The sequence below is a fragment of the Nomascus leucogenys genome, chromosome 5 (genome assembly GCF_006542625.1).
Source record: "Nomascus leucogenys isolate Asia chromosome 5, Asia_NLE_v1, whole genome shotgun sequence".
Lineage (NCBI taxonomy): Eukaryota > Metazoa > Chordata > Mammalia > Primates > Hylobatidae > Nomascus > Nomascus leucogenys.
In genome coordinates, this window is record NC_044385.1 from 47364227 (window position 1) to 47387129 (window position 22903).

Consider the following 22903-nt stretch of genomic DNA (forward strand, 5'->3'; position numbering starts at 1 on the left):
CTCGAAAAACTACAGCCTCCCTCGGCGCGCCTTCCGCCCGCATTTCTTCGCGGTGCATTCTGGGGAATGTGGTTCGCTGTGGCCCAGAGGCGCGAGGGCCGGCGGAGTTTCTTCAGAGGAACTACCGCCCTGGGAGGAAGCGTCCGTTTAGTTTCAACATAGACCAGTGGGCTTGGGAGCCTACGAGGTTGCAGTCTGGAGGGCTCCAACAGCAGCTGCCAGGGCTGCTTTTCCTGGTGGGTCTCACGTCAGACCGTTGCTGGGTGCCCCTACCCGGGCTCCTGAGTGCTGAGAACGAGGAGGATGGGGTTTCTCCTTGTTCGGGGATCCAGAGATTACAGCCGTGGGTAGGGTCCTCTGACCACCAAGCAGTTTGTTCCAGGGGATGGCTGCGTATTGTGAGACCCTCTGCTGAGTTCTGGAGGTGGTTGTCGGTTGCTGATTACCAGGGCAACCCTTGGGATTATGGCTGTGGTGAGGTGGTTGTTAAGAGGGCGTCACTGAGGCTAGTGTAATCCTAACCCTTTCACAGCCCAATCTTATTTGGAAGAGGGCTTAGGTGCACGCTCTAGGGGGGATTCCAGTATTGGGCCAATCCCCCCAATATTGGAATCCCCCCTAGAGCGTGCACTTCTGGAAGCTAGGAACCTCCTAACTCAGGACGTAGACTAATGATTGATTACAGTTTCAATTCTTCGGAAGACCTTTCTTTTAAAGAGGAAATCTTACTTCCTGTCAATTCCACTTGAGTCCCCATAATTCATGAATGCTTCCAGAGAACTCAATTTTGTTACTTCGGGGAACAAATATCACGGCAGTCTTTAGTGAGGTTTTAGAATCTGCCCTCTTTCTTGACCAGAACACGCTGCAAGCACGTCAAGGTGGTCGGAGTCCCCTAACAATGGATAAATTCGTCATTCGAACGCCTAGAATCCAGAATAGCCCTCAGAAGAAAGATTCTGGAGGAAAGGTTTACAAGCAGGCCACGATTGAATCTCTGAAGGTGAGAGGGGATCTGGGACTAGAGGAAATGTGCAAAGGACTGATAGCAAGGTGGTGCCAGAGGTTCTGTTGTGGAAAGACCTATGAATTATTTCTTGTTATGCCTCCTCCCGGAAAGTGTACCTGACCACTCCTCCTTTGTTTCCCCCGTAGCTGTACAGACTTACATTTATAAATTTCTGCACACCTCTGCTACACCCTTGTAATTACTCTGGTTTACACCATGTGTGCTAGCTCGCAGGACAAGTCCCCTTGGTTGTTATTCTTTTGCAAAATGTAGTCTGTTAGGAATGTTGAAGTACCAAATATGATTCTATATACCTACCCTGTACAAACTCATTAAGGGGTGGGCTTTGACGCTGTTCTCTCACATCTTACTGCCCACAACTGTATCAAATGGCTTTACAGCTTCAGCTGAGACTGGGAAAGAGGCTGATTTTGTTGTGGTTGTTGTTGTTTTTGTTTTTCAGACAGGGTCTCATTCTGTCACCTAGACTGGAGTACAGTGGCATGCCCTTGGCTCACTGCAACCTCCACCTCCCGGCTTCATATGGTCCTCCTGCCTCAGCCTCCCAGGTAGCTGGGATTACAGATGCCTGGCTAATTTTTATTTTTAGTAAAGATAGGGTTTCACTATGTTGGCCAGGCTGGTCTCGAACTCCTGACCTCAAAATGATCCACCCGCCTCAGTCTCCCAAAGTGCTGAGATTACAGGCGTGAGCCACTGTGCCCAGCTGGAAAGAGGCTGTTTTAATGAACTCTTGCTACCTTGAACTTGGTCTGATATCTGCAAGCAAGATGCAAAGAGTAGATACAATGAATCAATCAACATAGTTACCCAATAAATGCTAAAGTAATTATTATTTTACTAAAACAAAACAAAACAACTTGTACTTAGTCCCCTTTGTCATCCTGAACCTTGCCTTTTAAATTTCTGACTTTTTCATTTTCTTTTATCAATTCTTCTTCCTCCACTAGGTTCCTAGTGTTTGTGCTCCTCAGAGTTCTGTCACATTTTATGTATTTGGCCAGGATGACATTATCCATTCTTTAGGCTTTCTGTGCTAAAACTGCCAAACCTGCACCTCCAGCCTAGGTTTCAGAAGGTGGGAGGAGGATCTGGGGCTAGAGAAAATGTGCAAAGGACTGTAAGAGCAAGGCAGCATTCTGAGTACTCGACATATACTCAGTTGGACTCCTTTTCTGGATGTCCCACAGGCTTACGAGACCCATATTGGAAAGCAGTGAAGGAGAGTATAAACAGGCCCTACTGGTAACTGGGTGATCTTTAGTAGTAAGTCAGTCCCTTCTCTAAGACCTCAGTTTCCTCATCTATAAAACGTGGAGATTGAACTATATCAGTGTTTCTTCAAGGGGTGCTATTGTATGGGGCAAGATAATTCTTCATTATTTGGAGCTGCTGGTGGTTTACAGGATACTTAGTATCCCTGGCTCTCAGGCACTTAATGCCAATTACACCTCCCATTCTGATAACTGAAAATGCCTTCTCATATTTCCAGACAGCACTTGATTGAGTCCTACCGAACTCTAGATGATCTTTAAAGTCTGTCCTAGTCTTGCAGTTCTGTGACTGCGTAGAACACATTCAAGGTTTTCAACTGTCTCTACCTTGTCAGAATATTCATGGATAATTGTACATAGCAGTGATTCTCAATGAGGGATCGTGTCAGACTCTTTCCAGGAAAAAGGTGGGAAGGAATAGTTGAACTACACATACACTCACCTACACCTACAAACACCCATATTCTTTTCTTTTTTTTTTCTGAGACAGAGTTTTGCACTGTTGCCCGGGCTGGAGGGCAATGGTGGGATCTTGGCTCACTGCAACCTCTGCCTCCCTGGTTCATGCGAGTCTCCTGCCTCAGCCTCCCGAGTGGCGGGGATTACAGGTGCCCACCACCACGCCCGGCTAATTTGTATGTTTAGTAGAGCGGAGTTTCACTTTGTTGGCCAGGCTGGTCTCGAACTCCTGACCTCATGATCCACCCACCTCGGCCTCCCAAAGTGCTGGGATTACAGGTGTGAACCATGGCACCTGGTCCAAACACCCATATGCTAATATACCTCCTCCTACCCCTCTCCCCTCTGGGTTCCTGCTCATGCCCTAGTTGAAAATCACTATGTGTGATGATGAAAATAAATGATGTGAAAATTATGGAATAAGAATAAAACAACAGGCTGGGCTCAGTGGCTCATGCCTGTAATCCTAGCACATTGGGAGGCCGAGGCAGGTGGATCACCTGAGCCCAGGAGTTCGAGACCAGCCTGGGCAGCTTGGCAAAACCCCATCTCTACAAAAAATACAAAAATTAGCTGGGTATGGTGGGGCACGCCTGTAGTCCCAGCTACTTGGGAGGCTGAGATGGGAGGATTGCTTGAGCCTGGGAGGTGGAGGTTGCAGTGAGCCAGGATGGTACCACTGCACTGCAACCTGGGTGACAATGTGAGACACCATTTAAAAAAAAAAAAAAAGAATAAAAAGACAGGCATATTTAATAACATTCCCCTTAAATGCATTAGCTTTTCTTCCAAACCTGTTCCTTGTTCCCCTGTATTAATGTATATCCATATACCAAGTAACTGGGACTAGAAATCTAGGAACCATCCTTAACTCTTTTTTCTCATTTTCTTTTTTCTTTGTTGTTGTTGTTGTTGTTTTTTTAGGGTCTTGCTCTGTCACCCAGGCTGGAGTGCAGTGATGTGATCATGGGACTATGATCACATCATAGCTGGGACTATAGGCACATGCCACCACACCTGGCTAATTTTTTTTTTTTTTTCTTTGTAGAGACAGGATTTCATCATAGTACATAGAGGGCAATTTCATCATGTACAATGGTCTTGCCCAGGCTGGTCTTGAACTTCTGGGCTCAAGCTATCTGCCCTCCTTGGCCTCCCAAAGTGCTGGGATTACAGGCATGAGCCACTACGCCTGGCCCCAATTTTTAGTTTTACTTCTTAAAAATCCTTCTTGCCCGTACTCACTTGATTGTCTTCCACTTTAAGTTCAGAATCATACTTCTCATCTAGAGCAGTGCTATGGTCTGTTAACTTGTCTCCCTGCCTTTTACATCCCCCATTCACCTCCCTTCCACTCTTACGCCAGAGAAATATGTCTAAAACAGGAAAGAAAATCTACTCAGGTCACTTTCCTGCCTAATCCTTCAATAATTTCTCATTACCCATCAATAAAGATCACAGTTTTTTACATGACACCCAAGGCCTTCTATGACCTGGCACCTGCCTGCCTCATCCCCTGCTAGTCTTTTTATTTATGCCTCATCCAATGTCAACCATTCACAATTCCCCAAAGATGTTGTGCTCTTTCCTTCCTCTGTGCCTTTGCATATACTGTCCTGTTTGCCTGGAATTCCCTTACTATCGTCTTGGAGGCAATATAATGCAATAATTAAGAACATAGACTCTGGAGCCAGACTGCCTTACTAAAATCCCAGCTCTGCCACTTACTACCTTTGTGACCTTGGTCAAGTTATTTAGCCTCTCTGTGTCCGTCTTAATCTATAAAATGGGGATTAATAATACCTGTTTTATAAGATATTACGAAATTTCAGTGAGTCAACATATGTAAAGTGTTTGGTACAGAGTCTGGCCCATACTAAGTACTATGTAAGTCTTTGCTATTACTGTTATTATCATTACTTTATAAAATCCTATTCATCTCCCATGACCTAGTTCAAATCCTCTACTATTGGGCCCTTCCTGACCACCCTTTTGTCCCTGAGACGCAGAGCCAATCTAATCACTCCCTTCTCTGAGTCATCCCTGTATATTAAACATGTCTGTATCATTGCACTTATTTGTGCAGTATCATGATTGTTTCTTTACATGCCTGTGCCCCGCTATACTCTGAGCTTCTTGAAAGACTATGTCTCATTGATTTTGTGTCACTGGTTCCTGGCACAGGACTTGGCCTATAGTAGGCTGCAGTACATTTTTCTGAATGACCAAATGAAGTAAAATAAAAGGCTTGGCATGGCACGTGAGACCTGTTCTACCCCAGTGCGCTTATCATCTCATCCCTTGTAGCCCCTCCTTTATATGTATGCATTCCAGCCACACCTTATTTCTTGCTGTTCTTTGTTTGTTTGTTTGTTTGTTTTTTTGACACGAAGTCTTACTCTGTTGCCTAAGCTGGAGTGCAGTGGCGAGATCTTGGCTCACTGCAACCTCCACCTCCTGGGTTCAAGCGATTCTCCTGCCTCAGCCTCCCAAGTAGCTAAGACTACAGGCACACGCCACTGTGCCCAGCTAATTTTTGTATTTTTAGTAGAGATGGGGTTTCACTATTTTGGCCAGGCTGGTCTTGAACTCCTGACCTTGTGATCCTCCTGCCTCGGCCTCCCAAAGTGCTAGGATTACAGGCGTGAGCCACCGTGCCCAGCCTCTTGCTGTTTTTTATATAAGCTCTTCCCTTCCATGCCTTCAGGGCTTCCTTGAACTTGATGCTGGTCCCTTTTCCTTGAAAGCCCTTCTGTTTCTTTTTACAGAGTCAATTTCTACCCATTTGTCAACCCATTCAAGAACTACTTTGCCTATAAATCCTAGATTATAAGCTCCATGAGTACAAGACCTTGTGTTGTTTTTTGTTTTGTTTTGTTTTGTTTTGATTTTCACGTCAGAGTCACGCTCTATTGCCCAGGCTAGAGTGCAGTGGCATGATCTCAGCTTACTGCAGCCTCTGCCTCCTGGGTTCAAGCGATTCTCCTTCCTCAGCCTCCCGAGTAGCTGGGATTACAGGCACCTGCCACCACGCCCGACTAATTTTTGTGTTTCTAGTAGAGATGGAGTTTCACCATTTGGTCACCCTGGCCTTGAACTCTTGACCTCAAGTGATCCACCTGCCTTGGCCTCCCAAAGTTCTGGGATTACAGGCGTAAGCCACCACACTCTGCCAGGATCTTGAGTATTTTATTTACCTCTCTGCCCTTGGACGTAGCACAGTGCCTGACACATGTTAAGTGGTCAATAAATATTTGTCAAATAAATGAATGTTGAAATGCTTTCTGGGTTCTATAAGGGAGTTAATCCTTCCCTCATTAGTACTCTCAACAGTTGGTTCAAATATCTGTCATAGCACTTACCTTACTGTATTGTAATTATCTGATTACCTGTAGCTTTCTCCAATCCACTATGAATTCCTGAGACCTGGGACTGTAATATCTTATTATGTTCCGATTCTGCTCCAAGACCTAACACAGTGCCTGCTACACTGTAGGTAAAATGTATTGAATAAACAGTAATCATCTGTATTCTGGCATGCTGTTGTAGGGTTTTGATAGTAAAGTATTCAACAAATATTGTGAAACAGCTTATGCCCAGCACAATGCTAAGTACTATAGAGAACATGAGAGAAATTTAAGATCAAAATACAAACCCTCATGAAACTTCCTGAAAAGGGATCAAATTATAAGAAGTTAATCAATAATGAAGCCAGGTGTGGTGGCTCATGCCTATAATCCCAGCACTTAGAAGGCCAAGACAGGAGGACCACTTGAGCCCAGGAGTTTGAGACCAAACTACATGGTGAGGCTACATGGTGAGGCCTCATCTTTACCAAAAAAAAATTAGCAGCCAGGCGCAGTGGCTCACACCTGTAATCTCAGCACTTTGGGAGGCCGAGGCGGGTGGATCATGAGGTCAGGAGTTTGAGAGCAGCCTGGCCAATATGGTGAAACCCTGTCTCTACTAAAAATAAAAAATTAGCTGGGCATGGTCACGCGTGCCTGTAGTCCCAGCTGCATGGGAGGCTGAAGCAGAAGAATTGCTTGAACCTGGGAGGTGGAGATTGCAGTGAGCTGAGATTGCACCACTGTGCTCCAGCCTGGGCGACAGAGCGAGACTCTGTCTCAAAAAAAAAAAAAAAAATTAGCTGGGTGTGGTGACATGCGCCTATGGTCCTAGCTACTAGGGAGGCTGAGGTGGGAGGATTGCTTGAGCGCAGGAGGTTGAGGCTGTAGTGAGCTATGATCATACCATTGTACTGCAGCCTGGGCAACAGAGCGAGACCCTGTCTCGAAAATAAAATAAAATAAAATATTATATAGACAATAAGGGTTAAGAGGTAAGAGAAGAGGCCTGGCGCGGTGGCTCACACCTGTAATCTCGGCATTTTGGGAGGCTGAGGTGGGCAGATCACCTGAGGTCAGGAGTTTGAGACCAGCCTGGCCAACATGGTGAAACCTCGTCTCTACTAAAAATACAAAAATTAGCCAGGTGTGATGGCGGGCGCCTGTAATCCCAGCTACTCGTGATTACAGGAGGCTGGGGAAGGAGAATCACTTGGACCCAGGAGGCAGAGGTTGCAGTGAGCCGAGATCACGCCACTGCACTCCAACCTGGGTGACAGAGCGAGACTCTGTCTCAAACAAAAAAAAAAAGAGGTAAGAGAAGAGAGAGCTTAGTCCCTGTTTTAGTGCCCAAAGAAGGCTATGTGGCAGGGCACCATAAAGGGACGGGAGGATTTGACTAGGTCTGATATACTCTAGGGAAGTAGTGACATATAACCATTCAATGAGTGGTATGTGCTCTTCTGTTTCCTCTATGTATGCATGATGTTTGGTGTGTTCACAATGGCAAATTAAAAAGAAATTGAGTTAAATATGAATGTTAGAGTCAGCTAGGTCCACTTTCTGCCAAGTGACTTCCAAACATGAGCATTATGTTTTAATGCCAAGAACCTACTAAATGTTTAAGCCTCAGTTTCCTCATCAGTAACATCAGAAATAACAGTACCATATCTGCATGATTATTATGAGAGCGAAATAAATAAATTCGTATTGAAAGGGCTAACCATTGTGCCTGGCATGTAGTAAAAACCGATAGTTTCCTCTTTTCATGTATGGAAAAGGAGGGGCTTGTATAGTAAAACCAAAGCTGAGGAGGAGGAGGATGATAGTAGTAATAAGGATTACTACTAACATTTATTGAGTCCATTTTTATGGTCCAGACATTGTGCTAACTAATGCTTTACATATATTAACTCTTTAAATCTTAATAATAGCTTTGTGAAATGTACGCTTTTATCATTTATATTTTACAGATGAAAAACTAAGACACGGAGAGATTAAGTAGCTTGCTTGAAGTCATGTAGCCATTAGTGGCAAAGTTGGGATTTGAACTAGACAATCTGAGTTCATAGTCTGTCCCCTATAGATAGGGTGAGCTGGAAAAAAAAAAAGTGGAAGTTTCTGAATGCCAAACTGAAGAAGTGTAAAAATCTTGGAATATTAGGACCATTGTACTTCTGTTATCAGCATATATTACAAGTAATTTTGCCATAGGCATATCACATTCTATAAAAGTGATTCTCAATAGAGCTCATGTAATGTCCATTTAAGTGGTAAAGGTTAATTTGGTTAATCTCTTTTTACTCCCTTAAGAGGAAGTGATTTCTTCTGTTGGTTGCAATAAGAGATTTTTTAAAATTAAAAGGTCCTAGAGTATACTCATTTTTTTAGGTTCATCACTTCAGAATGTTCTATAAACCTTTCCTTCCTTTGTAGGATCAACTAGCCAATATGTTGCCTCCTGCCCCCACCAGTGGAATGGTGCCCACGTAACTGCTTATGAATGAATCATTTTCCCTAATTGGTTTTGTCAAACCTGACATTTCAGCAATCCACAACTGTAAAACCAGATGGTATATTGGAAAGCACATCTTCTTTCTGGCAATAACTATTCTACTCCTCATTGTAGTGTCCTTATTGATATTTTGTGTCCATTTCTGTTGTTCCTCCAAATAATTTGAGCAATCTATTTTCTGGCCCATACTTAGAGATTGAGACATTTCTTGATATATATGGAATTCTTTTGCTCTTGAATAGACTGATGTTTTTCCTATTCCTGACCTAAAATTTCATATCTGAAAACTGTACTGTATTTAGTCCTTGAAGGTAGAAATAGTTTTGTTCAGTTACACCTACTGTGCACTGGGGATAGTGAGATAAATGAGAAATGGTTCCAGCCCTTAAGGGAAAGACAGCCTTGTTGATGGTAAGTATTTGCAGAAAGCATAGATGCAATAATAGGAGTCTATACAAGTTGCAGAGGGACGCAAAGTGGAAAATGGTAAAATGTGGTAGAGGAGAGGCAAGAAAGGCTTCATAGAAGACGTGATGCTTGAAGAGAGTCTTAAAAAATGAGTAAGTATTTATCAGATAAATGAGGCAAAGAAAGAACATCCCAGGCAAAGAGTATGAAATTCAAAAGGAAGCTGTAAATAGTTTGGTGTATCTGGAGCAAATGATGAGACTGAAAAGAATGTCAGGAGCCAAGTCATGGAAGGCCTTTTATGCCATGCTAAAGAGTTTGGACTTCTTTAGTTCCATATGTTGAAATTATCTGATGCAGAACGCTTAACCTGATTCCAGCCATGCAGAAATGCTGGATTAAAAGTCTCCAATACAGAGCTGAGCTTGAAAGCAAGAAAGGGAAATCCTTAGGTGCCAGGAAGAGAGAGGAAAGCAAAATCAGAGCTGTAAATGGGAGCTGAAGCTAAATAGTTCCAGGGAACATTGAATCCAGATATAATGCTTAGGGGCTGGGATTTTAAGGCCAGTATGGATGGGAGATAAGACCTCGGGCTAATGTGATGTGGGGAGCTAGAATTGATCTATGTGAAGCTGGAAGCCAAAACAGGACTACCATATGTTTGTGAGAAATGAGCTAGAAAAATTCCATCCACTGGTCCAGGGAAGCAGATTGTTACCTTCTCAGGGTCTTAGATGGAAAAAGAGTTGACAATACTAATAAATTAGAACCACACTCTTATTACCATGCATGAATATGTGTACAGTCATCTCTCAGTATCTGTAAGGGATTGGTGCCAGGACCCCCCCCTACAGGTGCCAAAATCCACGAATGCTCATGTCTGTTGTATAGAATGGTGTGCTATTTGCCTATACTCTATATAGATCCTCTTGTATAGTCTAAATCATTTCTAGATTACTATACAGGTTGAGCATCCTAATCTGAAATCAGAATGTCGCAAAATCCAACACTGTTGAGTGCCAACATGGTACCCAAAGGAAATGCTCATGAGAACATTTTGGACTTTGAATTTTTGGATTAGGGATGCTCAACCAGTATGTATAATGCAAATATTGAAAAATCCCAAATCCCAAACATTTCTGGCCCCAAGCGTTTTGGATAAGGGATACTCAATCTGTAATACCTAATACAATGTAAATGCTTTGTAAGTAGTTTTTATACTGCATTGTTAATGGAATAGTGACAAGGAAAAAAGTCTCTATGCGTTCAATACAGATGCAGCCATGTATTTTTTAAAAAATACTTTTGACCTATGGTTGGTTGAATCCACAGATGTGAAACCTGCCAATCCAGAAGGCTAGCTGTAGTTAAATTCACTCTATTTGCAAAACTGAAAAAAATTAATATAAAAACTGGCCTAGAACTGAGAAAATTCAAATCTTGGCAAAGGCAAATGTGAGATTTATCTATTAAGACACTTCATATCCTAGAATGCAGAGTACTTTCATAGAACACAATCCCCTGTAAGGATAAACTAATGGTCAGAGATTACAAAGTCTATAAGAAAATAAATTACCAAGGGAGAGAATAAGCAGACAGATGTAAGTAATAGAATTTCTACCCCAAGAAGTAGAGATAAGAAAACAATCTCAAAGATACCTTAAATATGTTTAAAATGTTTGTTATTGGTGGAGGGTGTCCAGGTTTTTGGCGTTTTGAACAAAGAATTGGACAGAATGCATAAAGCAACAAATGGAGAAACGAAAGCATAGATTTATTGAAGTAAGTACACTCCATAGAGTGTGAGCTGGCTCAAGCAGGCTCAAGAGTGCAGGTTACAGAATTTTCTGGGGTTTGAATAGTTTGAATACCCTCTAGAGGCTTCCCATTGGTTATGGCTTACACCCTAAGTAAATGAAGTAGTGGCCTGCAACCAGTATGATTGGTTGTGGAAGGTGACTAATCAGAGGCTGAAGTGAAGTTACAAAGTTACACCCTATGCAAATGTCTGATTGGTTCCAGGAGGGGACCAATCAGAGGCTGAAATGAAGTTACAAAATTACACCCCTATGCAAATAAAGACTAGGCAAGCAACCAGTTTGGTTGGTTGTGCATTTTTCCTTTTTTTTTTTTTTTGAGACAGAGTCTCGCTGTGTCACCTAGGCTGGATTGCAGTGGTGCGATCTCGGCTCACTGCACCCTCCACCTCCCAGGTTCAAATGATTCTTGTGCCTCAGCCTCCCAAGTAGCTGGGATGACAGACATGTGCCACCATGCCCAGGTAATTTTAGTAGAGATGGGGTTTTGCCATGTCGGCCAGGCTAGTCTCGAACTCCTGACCTCAAGTGATCTGCCTGCTTTGGCCTCCCATAGTGCTGGGATTACAGGTGTGAGCCACTGTGCCTGGCTGGAGTTTTTGTTTTGATTTAGTTCTAGGAAGTCAGCGCGAATCAGCCTTAGGTTCCCTGCCTCCAGACCTCATGTTCACAGAGATAAAGGAATGGAAACCATAAGATAAGAACAGAATAGTATGAAAAGAGAACAGGTAAGTTTGGAGAAGAAGAAAAACAGAACTTGTCCAATGAAAAAATATCATTATTGAAGCAGAAACACATCAAACAGGTTAAACACAGGCAAGCCATAGCTAAAAAGAGAAATACTTAGGATTTCTGAAGAAGTCACTTAGGATGTATGATACAGAAATGAAAAGACAGAAATATGAAAGAAAAAAGTACATAAGGGATAGGCAGAGAAGCCATGGAATTGGGGTTTCTGAAGTAGAGGCTTGTGAGGAGAATACTGGTATCAATTTCTGTTAGTATACATCTTAAACATTGTAAGGGTAGGTTGAGCATGGTGGCTCACACCTGTAATCCCAGCACTTGGGGAGGCCAAGGCAGAAGGATCACTTGAGCCCAGGAGTTCGAGACCAACCTGGGCAACATAGTGAGACCCCACATCTACAAAAAAATTTAAAAATCAGCAGAGTGTGGTGGCCCACCTGTGGTCCTAGCTACTTGGGAGACTGAGGTGGGAGGACCACTTGAGCCCAGGAGGTCGAGGCTGCAGTGTGATCTCACCACTGCACTCCAGCCTGGGCAACAGAGCATGACTCTGTCTCAAAAAAAAAAAATTGTATGGGTAAACACTCAAATGATAGAAATATAATACATAACTTCCAAACCATAGAGGGAAAAAAAGGGGCTAGGCACAGTGGCTCACACTTGTAATCCCTGTGCTTTCAGAGGCTGAGGTGAGGGGATCAGTTGAGGCCAGGAGTTTGAGACCAGCCTGGGCACTGGGCAACAGAGTGAGACCCCATGTCTACAAAAAATACAAAAATTAGCCAGGTGTGCTGATGCATGCCTGCAATCCCAGCTACTCGGGAGGCTGAAGCAGAAGAATTGCTTGAACAGGTTGGGGGAGGGGGGGCAGAGGTTGCAGTGAGCCAAGATTGTGCCATTGCACTCCAGCCTGGGTGACAGAACAAGACTTTGTCTCAAAAACAACAACAACAACAACAAAAATTAGCCAGGCGTGGTGGCATGTGCCTGTACTCCCAGCTACTCAGGAAGCTGGCAGGAAGATTGCTTGAGCCCAGGAGTCGAAGGCTACAGTGAGCTATGATTGTTACCACTGCACCCAGCCTGCGCAGCAGAGTGAGACCCCATCTACAAAAAACAAAAAAAGAAAACGGAAAAAAATAGATTAAAGAAAACTCTTAAAAAGAAGATACGAGGCGGCGCCGTGGCTCAGCCTGTAATCAGACTTGGGAGGGGGGGGGATACGAGGTCAGGAGATGAGACACCTGCTAAACGGTGAAACCGTTCTAAAAAAAAAAAAATAGCGGCGCCGTGGGGTGCCTGTAGTCCAGTACTGGGGGTGAGCAGGAGGATGCGTGAACTGGAAGGCGGAGCTTGCAGTGAGCGAGATCGCCACTGCACTCTGCCTGGCGAAAGAGCAAGACTCCGTTCAAAAAAAAAAAAAAAAAAAAAAAAGAAGATACGAAAGAAGAAAAAAGAAGAGAAAATATGTTCAAATATATCAGTAATCATAATAAATATAAATGGATTAAACATGCCTATTAAAATATAGAGATTCTCAGATTGGAATAGGAGGCAGGGAGCAAAATAAAGCAGCCACAGGCTATGTAAAGTGTAATGACCCAGAGAAGTTGAAAGTAAAGAGATGAAGACAGTATACAAAAAACTGTCGTAGACAGGAGTTCATTGAAACAATGATTGTAACATGTGAAATATGGGGAAAGAAACTACCTAATAGGGGAATAGTTTTAAAATTCTAAGACATTTGTGTATAAAAATAATGGAATACTATCCAGTACTATTAACATGGATCAACCAACCGGGATTACATGTTTCAGTTTGGATAAATCAATAAAATACATTGGTGAAAAAGGCATGATATTTGCACTTTCTTGCTATTCAAAATTTCCCCTTAGCTTTATTGATTTATTTTTCATACAGTTTAACACTAATACCATTTTATATTGTAACAGATCATAGAAAAAGACTGTCTCAGTTTTTACTAATGCCCCTAAGGACTGAGAACAAAGCAGTAGGTATCAAATGATGTTTCCCAATGAGATTCTAGACCATCTATACAGAGGGCAATACCTGAAGACCAGTTTTGGGATCCTGAACCCATCACCCACCATAAGCCATAAAGTAGGTTGAAGTTAAAGGAAGAGGGGGGAGAGAATTCCTTTGGATGAAGCAAGAGTGCCACGATATTTTTTCACCTGGAGAACTTGAGTTTAGTTCCTGGGGTTGGTGGACAGAGATCAGCCTATGCCTGGGGAAGTCTAAAGACAGAGAGTGGCTGACTGATGTCAAAAGGAGAAGTGGGTACATTGGGAGGGCTGTTACCCGCCGAATTCTTTAGGACAAAGTTGTGGGCAAGTGTGGGAGAAAATACTGGCTGGCCTGGAGTTGAATGAAAATTGATAGGTCCACAAAGATACTTGGAAGGACACTGGGATCCCTACAGGGAGAGCCTGTGGGAGGTGGGTTGCCAAAAAGTGGGGAATCGGGAGGACTTGTGGATGGCTGGCAGAAGGAGACAGTGCCCACAGTATGGGAACTGCAGGTGAGAGCTCAACAGTGGGAGCTTTCCAAGGAACTGCAAAAGTAACCTATACGAGAAAAAGTCAGCTTTCAACATCTGCCAAGTCCAGGTAGTACTAAAGCCTGATTAGCATAGTATCACTCTGTTAAAGTAAGGCTTTTCCTTCCCCTTTCCTCTTTTCCTTTTCCTGGCTTTGAACCTGGAAGGGTCAGAAACCAAACCAAACAAGCAGATTGGAGAGGAAGAGAGGCAAAGTTGGAGTGAGAGGGAAATCAAACACCCTTCTCCCACCATAGGCTTCTAGGCTGGAAGCAGACACCAGCCAAGGGAGAGAGATAAGACTTTTTTTTTGTTGCTTTTATCAAACTATCTTACAGAAAATGCATATAGAAAACTGCACAAATTGTAAGTGTACATGAGGAATTTTCACAATAAACACACCAGCATCCAGATCAAAAAACAATATTACCAGAATCCCAGAATGCCCTTCAATTCCCCCACTGTGCCCGCCTCCCTCAGATAATAATAATCCAAGATGAGATTTTTTTGTATGTAGTTGTAAAAGCAAATTAAAGTCTCCCACTTTACTTTTTAAAAAATTATTAGTGGAATAATTTCAACACTATAGAAAAGTTTGCAACACAGTATGAGGAACTTTTCCATCTCCTTTACCCAGATTCTTTAGCTGTTAATTTTTTATACTTAATGGAAAGATGCATATCAACTTTAAGATGGTACATAGTTTCTTCTAGGAAGGGAAGGAGGGGAATGAGTTGATGCAGGGTACAAAGGTACTTAAACTTTATAATGTTTTATTATTTTATGTGAAATGGTAAAGTGTTCATTTTTTCCATTATAAATAGTGGGTTACTCTCTGTACCTTTCTATGTGTTTGAAGTTTTAAAAAATTATTTGAACAAGAGAGAGTTTTGAGTTTTATCCTCTAGGAAGTGGGGAACTACTGAAGTGTGCTTTTGATTGTTGACATAAACATGTCTATGACTTCCTTGCTTGCTGTTCTTGCCTATGAATTAAGACACTCTTAAGTGAGCTATAGAGTTGATTCACCTCAGCATTGTTTTTCTCTTCTCATCCTTATTGTCTCTCACTGCTAAGTGCCCAGTGGTGTCTGAGATAGTAAAATTAAAACTTGCACTTTTCCTAATAGATGCACCTCTCTTCCTGATTTGCACTAAGCCGTACCTGCTTTTAAGCAATTACCCATCATTTGGGGCCATCAGATGCACTGTACTTTGGTTCAGGTCATAATCAATAATTCATATGTCAATAGGAGCCCCATTAGCTCAGGTGAAGGCAGATGTCTTTCTAATGAAAATGTTCCATTTTCCAAATGACTTTTCTTTTTCCCAGAGAGTTGTGGTTGTAGAAGACATAAAAAGATGGAAAACTATGCTGGAGCTTCCTGATCAAACCAAAGAGAATCTTGTTGAAGCCTTACAAGAATTAAAGAAGAAAATACCCTCCAGGGAAGTGTTAAAATCAACAAGGATAGGTATATTCCTTCTTAATTTTATTTTTTAAGAAAGCTTCTATTTTGTCTCCCTTCTTTCCTTCCTCTCTCCTTCAAACATGAAGTTATCTGCCTTATCAATGCTTTCAGCTCTCTGGTAAAGGACTGTTGTTTAAAAAATTATCTGTTGGTTGCAGGCCAATACCTTGGTAATATATTAAAAAAATTATCAGAAAAATGAAATATACAAAATACAGCCCCAGTTTTTAAAATTAGATTCAACAGATATAGAATTACTCTTGTCAAATTACTATGAAAGTTTCTAAATGCTTACATTTAATTTATGTACTTACTTCATGGACTAGAAACTGGCAATAACACATGGATAACATTTTGAGTGTGTTAGATGCTGGGTATGCAGAAATGGATAAGACATGATTTGTGACCTCAAGAAACTTAGGATTTCGGCTGGGTGTGGTGGCTCATGCCTGTAATCCCAACACTTGGGGAGGCCAAGGCGAGCAGATCACTTGAGGTCAGGAGTTCGAGACCAGCCTGGACAACATGGCAAAACCCCGTCTCTACTAAAAATACAAAAATTAGCCAGACATGGTGGTCCGTGCCTGTAATCTTAGCTACTCAGGAGGCTGAGGCATGAGAATTGCTTGAACCTGGGAGGCAGTGGTTGCAGTGAGCCAAGATCGTGCCACTTCACTCCAGCCTGGGTGACTCGGACTCTGTCTCAAAAAAAAAAAAAACGAAAGAAACTTAGTTTTGTAGAGGAGACGAGCATATAGACAAATGGGAACAGTGAAATATTGTAGGTTATAAATAAAAACGTGTAAATAGTGTTCTGAGTACTATTCTAATCTAAACAAGGTATATACTGGGGACTTCAGAAAAGGCTTCATAGAAGAGGTGACATTTCAGTTACATCTTGATATTATAGCATTGGAGATATTTAAAAGGTAAGTCAGGGACCATGTTGAATTGCCATTTTAGTACAGTACACAACTGTGAATAATACGTAAGGGAGGGCCAACATGTGTTACTCAAGCTGCTCCCAGCTCCCCAGGGAGTCCAGGACAGTCATTCACAGCTGCTGTTCTTGCCCTCACTAGTGCAGCCATTGCCTTGGTCTGTCTCCCCTTGACCTCTTGTTCATGAGAAGCAGGAGAGAGAGCAGCTTCAGAACTGGCACTAACAGCTGGGAAGAGCTGTGCAAAATCCCCAGAGGGCCCCCCAAGAGTCTTAGAGTTGTACCCCTGTAATATGAACCAGAATCTGAGAAAATCAGATGCTTTAAGAATAAAACCCTATCATTGTAGCCAAGGAGATTCTCCCATCTGCTGCTTGATTTTGTCTTTATAGGTTATAATCACTAGGGGGCAATAAGACCATTCACATGAGCAGATAAAGTATTTCCACCAGTAGAGGGTACTAGTGATTACTAGTTTATGACATGTATATGTGTACATATGTATATGTATATAGTTAAGCACATTCCACAAATACTATATATGATCATAACTTAAATATCAACATATTAGGCTGGATCTGAAGATTTTAAGATTATAAGATTATAATTAAAAAAATAATTTCTATTTGGTGTTTGAGTATAATTGTGAGTATGCTTTCAAGAATGGGTATTTCTGATGTTTGGAGATTTCAATTCAAGGATTATAATGAAACCACAATAGGGCTTGACTTAGGAGGAACTGGAAACTATCCAACTTTGAGTTTTGACTCTATCCCAAGCCTCCCCTAAACCTGAGGTCGTATGGAATATAGGAGTTTCTTGGTTTCTTTATAGTTACATCAGTTGCTATGCTGAAGATTTCATTTGGATCATTGCCTGAGAGTGTTTACATTTCTTCAACCTTTAGTCTTCCTGCCTTTTCCTATCCTGTGGGTTATAAGGGACAAATATTAACTGAGTACCTTTCCTGTGTTGGGAACTATATAGGCATAATAATGAAGGAGACGGATATTGTCCTGCCTTTTTGGAGCCTTAAGTCTAATAGAAACACAGTTTAACAAGACTTCATCATACAATGTGATGAGTGCTCTGATGATGGGGAGAAGTTAGCAAAATGACTATATGTGTTAGGAGTAGGGCAGAAGGCATTGAAGAATGTGTCAGGCTGGGGTACATCACGTGAGCTGTATAGAAGGTGGAGGTGGGAGAGAACATGGTGCATTCCAGAAACTAAAAGTAGTTTGGCGTGCTAGAAATGTAATGCGCTTGAGAGAGTGTGGCAAGAAATGAGGCTGGAGAGACATTCTGGACCAGATGGAGAAGGTTCTTTGTAAGCCATTCAGAACTGTTTGGTCTTGGCATATGTATTAGTTATCTATCACTGTGTAAAAATTACTCTAAAATTTAGCTACTGAAGACAATATTTATTTTTTTACACAATTTTTTTAAGTTGAGAATCCAGGAGCAGCTTATCTGGGTGGTTCTGGCACAGGGTCTCTTATGAGGTTGCAGTCAAGCTGCTGGCTAGGGTTGCAGTCATCTGAAGGCTTGACCAGGGCTTAAGGATCTGCTTCCAAAATGACTCACAGGATTGCTGGCAGGAGGCCTCAGTTTCTCATCATGTGGGCCTCTCCTTGGAGCTGCTCATGACATGGCAGCTGACTTTCCCCAGAACAAGTGATCCAGGAAAGAACAAGAAAACAAGAGAACAACCAAGATGGAAGCCACAGTCTTTTATAACCTAATCTCAGAAGTGATGTATCATCAGTTTTGTCATATGCTATTGGTCACACAGACCAACCGTGATACAGTTTGGAAGGCAACTTAAGGGTATGAATACCAGGAGGTGATAATCATTGAAGCCTAACTTGTAGACTGCCTACCATAGCCTGTATTTCTTTTTATTTATCTTAGATACATGATACTTCCTGGACCTGCAAATTCATGTTCATTTTGAAAATTTACAGCCATTATCTTTATTTTTTATTTTTTTATTTTTTTGAGACCGGGTCTTTCTGTGTCACCCAGGCTGGAGTGCAGTGGCACAATCACAGCTCACCGCAGCCTTGACCTCTCAGGCTCAAGTGATCCCCCCGCCTTAGCCCCCCAAGTAGCTAGGACTGCAGGTATGCACTACCACATCCAGCTAATGTTTGTATTTTTTGTAGAGATAGGGTCTCGCTAAGTTGCCCAGGGTGGTCTCAAACTCCTGGGCTCAAGCAGTCTTCTCACCTCAGCCTCCCAAAGTGCTGGGATTACATGCGTGAGCCACTATGCCTGGCAACAACCATTATTTCTTCAAAACTTGCTGTCTTTCATTATTTCTGTTCCCTCCTTCTGAGATTCTATAATTGGAAGCATGTTAGGTCTTCTATTCTTCATACCCTTTAGTTTATCTATTTTTTATCTCCTTGTCTGACTCGGCATTGTAGGGTAATGTCTTCAGATACGTATCTTCCAAGTCACTCATTCTCTCTTCAGCTGACTCTAATCTGCTATTTAGCCCATTTGTTAAGTTCTTTATTTCAAAAACTGTTTTTCATTTTTACAAATTTGCTTTATCCCCCCCCCCAAATTTTTTTTTTTCTTTTTGAGACAGAGTCTTGCTCTGTCGCCCAGGCTGGAGTGCAGTGGCGTGATCTCAGCTCACTGCAACCTCTGCCTCCTGGGTTCAAGCGATTCTCCTGCCTCAGCCTCCCGAGTAGCTGGGACTACAGGCATGCACCACCACACCCAGCTAATTTTTGTATTTTTAGTAGAGACGGGGTTTCACCATGTTGGTCAGGATGGTCTTGATCTCTTGACCTCGTGATCTGCCTGCCTCAGGCTCCCAAAGTGCTGGGATTACAGGCGTGAGCCATCGGCCTCGGCCTCCCAAAGTGCTGGGATTATAGGTGTGAGCCACTGCGCCCAGCCCCAAAATGTTTTTTATAAATTTTTTTTGGTGCATTCTTGTGATTTTGCCTTTTATTTCTTAAACATTTAATATCTGGCTCTTCTGTATTCATCTGACTATTCTAATATTTTTGGTTCTTGGGGATTTAAATCTGTTATTTATTGTTTCTGCTGACTGATGGTACTTGCCTTCCCATGTGCTTGTTGATTTTTAATTGCAAACTCATTGTTGTATTTCTATTTTTCTTTTAACTTTATTTATTTTTTTTTTGAGACAGGGTCTCACTCTGTCTCCCAAGCCGGAGTGCAGTGGCGCGATCACAGCTCACTGCAGCCTTGAACTCCAGGGTTCAAGGGATCCTCCTGCCTCAGCCTTCCGAGTAGCTGGGACTACAGGTAGATGCCACCATGCCTGGATCATTTTTTTAATGTTTTATAGAGAAGGGGCCTCGCTGTGTTGCCCAGGCTGGTCTTGAACTCCTGTAACCAAGTGATCCTCCTGCCTTGGCCTCCCAAAATGCTGGTATGAGAGGCATGAGCCACTGTGCCCAGCCTGTATTTCTATCTGTAGGAATTCTGTGGGGCTAAATTGAGAAGCTTCCCTCCAAAGAGGATTAACTTCTTTTGTTTCTGCCAATAATCAGAGTCCATCTCTGACCTGGAATACTTTAGCACACCTCTTAAGGATCTTACCTCAGTATGAGAGTCTCAGCTCCCCTCCTTGCTACTGGCCCAAAGCTAAGTATTTCAGCAGCATTGCTATTGATATCAGCCCTTAGGATAACCCCACCCTTCCCTGAGTGCACCCTTCTAGCCTCTGCTAACTTTTTTGTTGGGGTTAGGTGGCTTTTATCCAGGATCTAGTAATACTGCAGTGAAAGAGTAGCTTTAGTCCACCATAAAGCTTGAGAGTTTGCTCTTTATCTTAAAGATCGTAGGATTATTATTGAAGAGTTTTGAATGGAGGAATGACATATTCAGTTTAGAAATATCTATCTGGTTGCCATGTGGGAAAAGTGTTGGACAAAACAAACCTAGAGGCTGGAAGCTCAGTTAGGAAGCTACTAAAACATCTGCATAAGAAATGAGAGTGGCCTGGATGGACTGTTAATCATGGGGATGAAGAAATTGTAGTTGGAATCAAGAGACATATGTGTAATAAATCCAAAGGATTTGTAGATTGATTGGATGTTGGGAATGAAGATGAAGCAGTGAAGGCTGAGGGCTAGGTTTCTGATATGGGCAAGTAGGTGGTTGGCAGTACCACTCATTAAGATAGGGAACAGCAGGTTTGGAGGTGGAGGGAATAATAAGTTCCATTTTAGACTTATTCTGTGGAACATCCCAAAAGAAATGTCCAACAGAATGCTAGAAATACAAGAGTGAAGCTAAGGAAAGATTGTAACTATATACTGGGGAGTCATTATCAGCACAGAGCTGGGAAATGGTGTGATAATAGTAGATAAGCTGCCGGGCGCAGTGGCTCATGCCTGTAATCCCAGCACTTTGGGAGGCCGAGGCGGGTGGATCACGAGGTCAGGAGATCAAGACCATCCTGACTAACACAGTGAAACCCCGTCTCTACTAAAACTACAAAAAATTAGCTGGCGTGGTGGCGGACGCCTGTAGTCCCCAGCTACTCAGGAGGCTGAGGCAGGAGAATGGCGTGAACCTGGGGGCGGAGCTTACAGTGAGCCGAGATCATGCCCCTGCACTCCAGCCTGGGCAACAGAGTGAAACTCCGTCTCAAAAAAATAAAATAAAATAGTAGATAAGCTTGCCTAGGATGAGTATATAAGTTAAGAAGACCCAAGAGCTGAGTCTAAAATCCAGAAGCACACAAGTATTTAAGGACTTATAGAAGAAACTGAGAAGGTACGACCAGAGAAGCAGAAAGAAAACAAAAGAATGCTGTCATGGAATGCAAAGGAAAGAGTGTTTCTAGGAGGAGATTGGTTAGCTTTGTCCATTCTTGTCAAAGGGCCAAATAAGCTACATCTAAAAATTGCACGTTGGATTTTGCAAAATGAAGTCATTAATGATCTTGCTTAGGACCGTTTCAAAAGTAAGGTTAGGGGCAGAAGCTTGAGGAGTGAAGAAGATGTATGAAAATGAAACAAAATAGACAACTCTTTCAAGAAGTTTGGTATTGAAAGAAAAGAGAGGTGACAATATCAGAAAGGGAATGTGGGATTGAAGAAAGTTCTGTTTTTTAAGATGGAAAAGGATCCTAACATGTTGAATGCTAATGGCAAAGATTCTGTAGAGTGAGAGAAGTTAGTGTAGGAGAATAATAACAGGGTGAGCCCCTTAAATTGTTAAGATTGATTACCAAGATGAGGATTAGCAAGAGCCTTGGATCATCATTTGATCTGTGTTTTATAGAATCTATATTCATTCATTCATTCAACACATACTGAGCACCTTCCTTGTCCTATGCCTTATGCTGGGTGCTACAGAATAATGCATGGTTCATGTTTGTAAGGCGCCCACATTCTCTGGAGAAATAGGCATTCAGGTGTATAATAATGATTGATGTGAAAATGCTAAAATCAAGGGATGTACAAAGGTCTGTGGGAATACAGGGGAGACGGTGAATACTTCTGCTTAGGCAAGTGAAGAAGGGTTTTTATAGAAGAGGTGGGATTTTGCTAGGTCAAAATGAGATCTGGCTCATTGCAGGCAGAGACATGAGTAAAGGAATGGAGGCTTGAAAATCCTGAAAACAACATGCTGGAATGTAATATACATGGCTAGAATGGGCAAGGGTGGATAGCGATTGGGCCTGATTATAAAGAAACTTAAAAGCTAGCCATTAGGGTATGGACTTTTCCCAGATGCCATTGTTTTCAAGTGTGGATTTCTTAGAACTCTGGTCCAGTGAGATGTTATTTGAAGAAAGTGTCCTGGGTTCAAATAAAGCTTGGGTTCACATTACTATTTGCTCTCCCTTAGAGGTTTTCAGTATACTTTGTCATTTAATAGGCTAGATGAAATCCTACAATAAAGAAGCCTGTTTGGCCAGGCGCGATGCCTCACGCCTCTAATCCCAGCACTTTGGGAGGCGGAGGCAAGTGAATCACTTGAGGTCAGGAGTCTGGGACCAGCCTGGCCAACATGGTGAAACCTTGTCTCTACTAAAAATATAAAAATCAGCTGGGTGTGGTGGTGTGTGCCTGTAGTCCTAGCTACTCGGGAGGCTGAGGCAGGAGAACCTGGGAAGCTGAGGCAGGAGAACCCAGGAGGCAGAGGTTGCAATGAGCCGAGATCATGCCACCACACTCCAGCTTGGGCAACAGAGCAAGAACTTGTCTCCAAAAAAAAAAAAGAAGAAACTTGTTTTATTTTATGAGTATTTTTTCATTAGTTTGATTTTTCACTTTTATTTTAGGTTTTGGGGGTACATGTGAAGGTTATATAGGTAAACTCCCTGTGTCATT

The 22903-nt window shown here is 42.3% G+C and overlaps 1 protein-coding gene across 2 annotated transcripts in view; it reads left to right on the forward strand.

The window, feature by feature from the left end:
- Positions 1 to 55: 55 nt before the first annotated feature.
- TCEANC2 (transcription elongation factor A N-terminal and central domain containing 2) overlaps positions 56 to 22903 on the forward strand; it is a 43956-nt gene continuing 21108 nt past the window's right edge. The window contains exons 1-3 of one of the 2 annotated variants that reach the window (XM_012506745.2): positions 56 to 236; positions 860 to 1003; positions 15490 to 15631. In XM_012506745.2, the coding sequence (XP_012362199.1) occupies positions 902 to 1003; positions 15490 to 15631 (244 nt within the window). In that variant the 5' untranslated portion in view covers positions 56 to 236; positions 860 to 901. Of the gene's footprint in view, positions 237 to 304; positions 348 to 859; positions 1004 to 15489; positions 15632 to 22903 lie in introns of those variants that run through there. The other variant, XM_030813017.1, reaches the window with a different exon arrangement.